This window comes from Helianthus annuus, chromosome 6, assembly GCF_002127325.2.
Source record: "Helianthus annuus cultivar XRQ/B chromosome 6, HanXRQr2.0-SUNRISE, whole genome shotgun sequence".
NCBI lineage: Eukaryota > Viridiplantae > Streptophyta > Magnoliopsida > Asterales > Asteraceae > Helianthus > Helianthus annuus.
Genome location: NC_035438.2, coordinates 72,535,913 through 72,543,720, shown reverse-complemented (window position 1 = coordinate 72,543,720; position 7,808 = coordinate 72,535,913). Strand labels below are relative to the sequence as shown.

Here is a 7,808-nt window from a genome sequence, read left to right as displayed (position 1 = left end):
CTTCATGTTGTTTTGTTGGATTAGATATGAAAAAACTTCTTTACTTGAAAAAAAAAAACCCATTTTAATAATCACCAGTTATCGCCTCATTCCTCTCAACATGAACCCTAATTTCATACATTATTCTCCCCTCTTTACATCTTCAAAAAGATATTAAATTTGTGTTTTCCATGAAATTTAATATACCACTTCGATAAATTCAACTTCTGTAATCAATAGGTAAATTGGTTTTAAGAGGATTTACCATATATTTCATGTGTTTATTTGAGTTTTTATGGCCGATTTATATTAATTTGGGAAAAGTCTCTTAAGTTCTAAATTTATTAATTCTTATCCACGAACAAATCCTCTTTTTGTCGTTGCTAAACTGACATGTACCTTAAACATTATTTGCTCATGTCATTGAACAGGCAATATGCATCCTTAAGTAAATTCGGGGCAAGTATCATGAGTTTTTAATTATCACGCTTCGAGTCCGAGACACTTCTATGCTTATAGAATGCTCGAAAACAAAGTATGGATTTTGTCATTAACTTATATAATACGTCACATTATTTAAGTTTATTTTAATTATACTGTTGTGAGTATATAGGATTAACATTGAATTATTGAATATATATCCTCACAAATTTTATAAAAAAAACCCTTTTAATAAAATTAATAAAATATTAATATTCTTAAAATAGAGCGACCCGTAAGTACCACGGAGTATAACCTAGTATGTTTATGTTTTCTATATTTCCCACATTAGCGAATGAAGCATCACTTGAGTTTCTTTTTAACAATATACAAAAGGATAAAATATGAAAGCTTGACACGTGAAGCGTAGTATTTTTTTTTACTTTATCTTCTTTAAATTTTCATTTTACTTTATCTTCTTTAAATTTTCATTTTAAAACAAAGGAGTTAATATTCCCACACCTCTTTACTTTATCTCTCTTTATATCGTGAGATATAGTGAAAATGGGTGTTGGAATAAGATACAGGAATGTAAAAATAGTGAGAGAATAAAATAAATGTAAAAAAACATTATGACCGTTAGGGGTGTTCATCGAATCGAATAAAATTTTTTTGAATTATTCGAATTTTTAATTTTTTTTACTTGAATACGTATTCGATTCAATTCGATTAGTATTTGAAACTCGAATTCGAATAAATTCGATTTAATTCAAATTCACCCTAAACAATGAATTATTTTACTTTCATTTTTTAAAAACTACTAAAACTAATTATTTTAAACATAAAATATTATAATATGCAAAATTAATTAACTATCAATATGTCAAAACACCAAATTTAGAAAATAGTTTGGTTACTTGTAGTTATTTAAGTTAGGTATAAATTTAAAAATAAATAGTATAAGCTATTTGTCAGTAGGTAGGTTTGATAAGTAGGTTTGATAATGTTATAATTAATAAACTTGTCACTTATGGATGTAGTTCATACTTTGCCCAAATTTAGAAGTTATATGTGTGTGTATATTTTTTGTGTGTATATACATATGTTAAAAAAATTATGTATAAATTGAATTCGAATTTCAAATCGAATTAAAAATCATAAATTCATATTCGATTACTGGACTCGAATATGAATCAACTCGAATTCGAACCTTATTAATCGAATTCAAATCGAGCCGAATTTTGAATTTTTCGAATCCAAATCAAATTCTGAACCGTCAATTAAAATGTTTTATTTCCATCACTATTTGTTTCGATCTTATGGAAAAAAAAACCTTTTCTTATTTTTATTTTTTATAAATTGCTCCGTTCAAAGTGTGATCACTAGTGACAATAATTAAAAAAAGGCATTAATTTTTCAACTGAACCAAAATTGATTTTAAGAAAAAAAGCACTGAAAGACATGATTTAAAAGTTGTGTGTTTTCTATAAGGGTGAGCGGGGCGTTCTCGGTGACCCCTTGCGGTGACCTCCTCCACCTCTTAGGGGTGGTGCCGCCATTCATTCGGGGACCACGATCGGGGACCAACATCGGTGGAAATTCACCGAAGAGAGAGGGAGGAGAGAGGGAGGCGGCGTCCAATCAATTCTTTTTTTTTTTTTTTTTAATAAAAACCAAGTCGACTAAGAGGGGAGTGCCGCCATTAATTTAGGGTGTTAGGGGAGTTTAAGAGGGGAGTTGACGTGGCACACGAGGATTGGTTATGCGTAAGAGAGGGGACTCCCCTCTTAGTGGAGTGCCCCTTACACCCTAAGGTTGGAGACTCACTAGTTGGTCGATGAGGTGGGGATTAGCGACTACTCGGGATTAATCAGATTAAGTTTTTATATGTAATTTTCAGTTTTATGTATATACACATTTTTATAGTTTTAAGTAGCTACGTTTTAACTCTTACTCAACTCATTTTTTTAAGTATACAAAATTAATTGTTGGAATTCACATGGTTTGGTTGGATACTGACCGGAATTTAGAAGTTTTGGCCGGAATATACAGTTTTTTTGCTGGAATCTGGCCGGAAACGCCTATTTTTGGCGGCGGACTAGGTCCGATTAGACCCGACTAGCGATTAATGGACTGGTTAACGAAAAATTACTCGGTTACCGGCCGACTAACGATTAATGGCCACCTAGTCACGATTTTTACAACACTAGTTTTCTACAGTCTCAAGTCTAACACTCTAGCGTTCATCATTTCAAGCAACATACAAATTCAAACACATCATGAGGGGGGCATACATGACAATGACATTTTAGTAAGGGTATAAGGGCTTTGTTGGAGACTTTAAGTAAGAAAAAAGTGTTGTCAGGTAGGTGATACATATGTGTATTTTTTCTCACTTAGAAATACCCAAAATTGATGTAATAGAAGGGACTTGGTTAGGAGTTTGGTTAGTGATTAAATAGTCATTATTTAACTTTTAGTATTATTATTTATTTATGTTAGTTTCTATATTAATGAATGTAACTAAATATTATTAAATACACTTAGATTAAAAAAATAAAGTTTCATTAAATTATAAATAAAAAACAACTAAAAAGGAAAAAACCATAAGTTGAAAATATAAATACTATACTATTTAGAGTGAAGTTCCAAATTATTCTTGAGTTTAGGTCACTTTAGTAAAAAATAAAATATTTTGAATCTGAGTCCCGTGGTTTCAATTTTGATGTCATTTTTATCCAAAATGCAAACTGAGTCAAACTTTCCTATTAACCTCTAACTTTTTTTTGTCATATTTCTTATTTTAACGAAGGGTAGAATTGACCTTTTATCCCTTAAATTATATTAATTAAAAACATTTTTAATTAATTTAATTTAAGGGATAAAAAGACATTTTCACCCTTCATTAAAATGTGTAGTGGTTTAAGCAATAATGCCCCTCCTTGGGCGTTTTGCGCCACGTGGCAGTTCAGTCAGCATGGGGGCATTATTGGGGGTTATTGTAAAAGTGGCGTAGTGGGAATAATGCCCAATAACGCCCATTCCAATCATTAAACAATAATTTTTTAATTAAAAACTTAAAATACTTCATTAAATTAAAAAAAAATACAATACTAGAAATAATAAAAAAAATCTGACTAAAATAGAAAAAAAATACATTAGTTTTCGTCTTCGCTTTCTTCACCCTCGCCAACTTCGTCTTCCTCGTCCTCCGTTTCTTCTTCACCCTCAGGTGGTACATACCGAACCGACCATGCGTGTTGTACCAAATCAACCGTTAACGCGGAATGGTACGGTTCGTAATGCAACTCTCGCGCATTATTCACTCTTCGTCCATTGACGTCTGTGGATGCTCCTGTTGAACGGCTTCTGGCACATAATTCTGCATATCGCCTTTCCTTCGTCTTCCAAAATCATGTTGTGCATGATTATACAAGTGTACATAGCATCTCTCATTTTTTGCTTGGTCCATGCACGACATGGATTTCTCAAGTATGCTCTTTTTTCATCAATAGGATCACTAAACGTCTTCAAGAAAATCGAATAACTAGGATAAATTCCGTCGCACAAATAATATCCATGAGGGTAGTAGTTTCCATTTGCGTAAAACGACGCTTTTGGAGCTTTGCCAGAAATCCACTCCTATAACAATGGAGATTGTTCAAAAACATTTATATCATTGCATGACCTGACCACGCCAAAGTAAGCCGGCCAAACCCAAAGGTCCTGTGAAGCAACCGCCTGAAGAATAACAGTGGGTCCTTTTTGGTCACCCCGTGTGTGTTGGCCTCGCCATGCGGTCGGGCAGTTATCCCAATGCCAATGCATGCAATCCAAGCTCCCGATCATACCAGGCAAACCATGTTGCATCGAATGTACCTCGTAGATCTTTTGAAGGTCGTCCCATGTGGGCGTTCTAAGATAACGCGCACCATACAAATCAATAATACCTTTATAAAAAAACATACACAAACATAAGCTTCAAAAAAATTGTAAACATTATAGTAAAGTATAGGAATTGTACCGCGACAAAAATGCTCCAAGGTGTCTCGCGTTTTTTTTCTCGCCCATTTTTAGATACTCGTCGTTGATGTCGGTTGTGTTTCCATAAGCAAGGATTCGTAACGCCGACGTACACTTTTGGATACCGGTATATCCAAGTGCCCCTCTCGCATCCACTTTTTGTTTAAAATAATCGTAGTTGGCTTTCAAGTCGTCGACTATGCATAGAAACAACCGCTTACTCATTCGGAAACGATGCCTAAACATTTGGTTCGAAAAATGTCGGCGCCTCATCAAAATAATCTTTTATCAAACGATCGTGTGCCGCGCGTCGGTCTCGTTCAATATAACCTCTTTTATTTTTTTCTGGTTCAGGGCGACGACAATGCTTCATATATCTCACCGCTAGTTGACAAGCACTCGTAACCGCCTCTTGCTCGACCTCCTCATCGGTGGAATCATCACCATCCGCAAAAAAAACTCTTTGTAGTAAAAATTTAACATGGATGAAGAACTAGGGGAATCCATCAATTTTTATAAAATGGTAGTGTTTTTGAGAGAGTTTTTGAGAGAGTTTTTGAGAGAGTTTTGATAAAATTTGAAAGAGTTTATATATATACTAGTCTAAGTACCCATGTAATACACGGGTGGCTTAACACCAATGTCACACCCCTAATTTTCACGTGTCATTGGTGGGCCCGGTGGGGAGTATCGTGACGTAATTGATATCATCATAGTCAAACAACACAACATATAAATGCACAGCGGAAGCAAAAGATATAGATTTATTTCAACTGAATAAATTGTAATGTTTAAGTATCACAAAACAGTCGAAACAGATCCACAGGCGGATCAAAATAAAAAGGAAAATTGTTCAACAGACTTTGACATCTAAAGCTTGCGAGACTTGAGTAATGATGCCTGGAGTAGCCAGCCTATTACGTCTAGTACCTGCACTTAGCCTTTTTGGAAAATACGTCAGTTTACACTGGTAAATACAACTTAACTGACTCATTTTGAAAAGAGTTTGAAAATTTATTTGAATGCACTCCGGCAAAAAATTTTTTTTATAACTTGGGACAATTTAAAATAATCTTGTATACAGTTTTACTCATTTGTCGTCCATTAGGGCCGTTTTGTAAGGCCGGACTTAATTTAACTGACACGCCACAGGTATAATGCCCACAAGGTAGATTCCTTTAAGTGGGATACCAGTTTTTACATAATGCATCTGTCAGGTGTACGCCTACACCCCGTGCTTAGGTCATGGCCATTTCTTTGAATGATGCCAAGGATATCCGGGACATGGTTATTTAACCCCCAAGGGCCATACACCAAATAATACATATTAAACGGGTCATGCAAATACATTAATCACAATCCAATTTAAATGAATACACACACCCGACCAAGCGGTACTTTTATAGTACCGTATCCCAAGCCCGTATAGGGAAAATAAGTTAAGGGTATTTACATGAGTAAAGCATAAATCAAATACAGCAAGTGCACGTAGCTTTTACTGGGCTCCTAATCTAGAACAAAGGTTTTTAATAACCTATTAGAATCCTAACGGGTCTTTAATTAACCTTAGACTTAGACTTGTTAGTTTTCAAAAGGAAGACACAGTTCAAACGCATGATAAAGCGAAGACCGGTTTAGAATGTGGTTTTGACCCGACAAGCTTGAATACTTGTTTAATATGGGTAACTTAAACACATTCTGAATTTCGAGACAAAAACGATATGGTTTGACCCGTTTCGGCTATTATATGCAAACTAGTTACACTGACCGATCCGAACGCGGAACATGCGTAACGGGTAGCCATAAGAGCCATATGCAAGTTTCCTAAGTTAATATGCCTTTAATATGTTGTGACATCAGAAAGATATCTTCTATTATGAGCAAAAATGATTTTAAACTCAAATTACGCCTCGTAAGGGCATTTTGGTTATTTAAAAGGTTATAAAAGGGTTTAAATACCAAACTGAGTTACAGGTCTGATATAATCAGTAATTATACTTAATTTAATAAGTTATAACAGTAGGGTATCACTTATATGTGAAATTTATCCATTATAACCAAACTATGCATCTTAAGGGCATTTTGGTAATTTCACAAAGGCTTAAAAGGTCAAAATTGGAAATCTGAGCTTAAGACCTTTGCTTACCGTTAGAATGTAAATTTTTACTAAAAATATCTGTAGGCATCAAACCTTATATTTATAAAATGGTTTTAATACATACTACGCGTTAAAAACGCTTAAGAAGGCGATTTTGGAGCCATTTCCGGGTTTTCAAAGGAAAGCTGATAATTTTATTATTCCAGAAGGCTCAAAATACTTTATTTATCATATCAGATTAGTAGAAAAAGGTTTGGGGTCAAAAGGGTTTGTAAAACTCATTTTATAGCCCAAAAGGGCAAAACCGGCAATTACCGAATTAAGCTTAGATCACTAAGTTATGCTCAGCCTAAAAATAAATAAAAATCTCCAAAAATCCCAAAATATTATATTACATCAGTGGGTAATAAGTTTGGTATCAAAAATTAGGTTTAGATAGGCTATATGCTAATTATTCGGTTTAATTACCAAAAAGCTTTCTAATTACGCTAATGAGCATAACTCCTAATCTAGACCTCAAACTGATGTCAAATTTTAGGGACAAGTCTATAAATCAGTAGTGAAGGTTTCTATTCTTTCACTTTATCAAGAATCACATTTTATGATGATAAGGGTATAATAGTCAACATTTAAGCATTTAACGGAATCATGCATATGAATCGGATAACTAATGAACCAAGTTGTATAATCTCAGAGGGTTATACTTATAGGTAACTTGGTCCTAATAAAGCTCTAAGGCATTCCTAAATCATGCTCAAACGGGTCAGAGCTGAAAGTTAAAGCATAAGTCAAACTATGCGACTTTTGGTCCCGAACCGAGCCTAAACTAAAAATTGTCGAGTTGAACATGTTTAGACATGTTCTTACATTAATTGCCAAGTTATATTAATGTCAAAACAAGTTGCATAGCTTCTATATTGCTAATTATGCATTTATTTGAAAATTAGCTTTCTGTTGATTTTTTATAATCAAGTTTGACTCGACAATTGACCTAATTAGAGTGGGAATCAGAGGGTGACCTTTTATGGGTTTAATGCCCACATAATTACCAACTCATAGGTACTTTCAAAATGAAATTTGACTGGAGCAATTAAGATTAATGACGAAGTCAAACCTTAATTACGACGGTTTGACTAAATGCTAATAAACTAAGCAAAACTGAATTAAAGGAGGTTAAGTATACTTACAATAGTCCTAAGCACGACTAATGATCACTATGGATGAGTCTTGAGCTCCAGGAACCTCCAAGAAGTGAGTTGTGAAGTTTACAAGTGAATGAGCAAATGAA

At 34.0% G+C, this 7,808-nt stretch overlaps 1 protein-coding gene across 1 annotated transcript; it reads right to left on the bottom strand.

Moving 5' to 3' along the window:
- Positions 1-3,557: 3,557 nt before the first annotated feature.
- LOC118479581 lies at positions 3,558-4,647 on the bottom strand. The gene is made up of 4 exons (XM_035974183.1): positions 4,467-4,647; positions 4,117-4,349; positions 3,898-4,041; positions 3,558-3,803 (listed from the first exon to the last, which is right to left on the bottom strand). Exons 1-4 carry the CDS (start codon positions 4,645-4,647, stop codon positions 3,558-3,560), a joined length of 804 nt encoding a protein of 267 aa, XP_035830076.1.
- Positions 4,648-7,808: the final 3,161 nt, after the last annotated feature.

Bases quoted from the DNA above. Each gene is read 5' to 3' on its own strand.
- LOC118479581 (XM_035974183.1), bottom strand. From the start codon at position 4,647: ATGAGTAAGCGGTTGTTTCTATGCATAGTCGACGACTTGAAAGCCAAC. The intron at 4,350-4,466 runs GCGAGAAAAAAA...TTTTTTATAAAG, and splicing joins CGACGAGTATCTAAAAATGG to GTATTATTGATTTGTATGGT. The intron at 4,042-4,116 runs GTTTGGCCGGCT...CCATTGTTATAG, and splicing joins TTGCTTCACAGGACCTTTGG to GAGTGGATTTCTGGCAAAGC.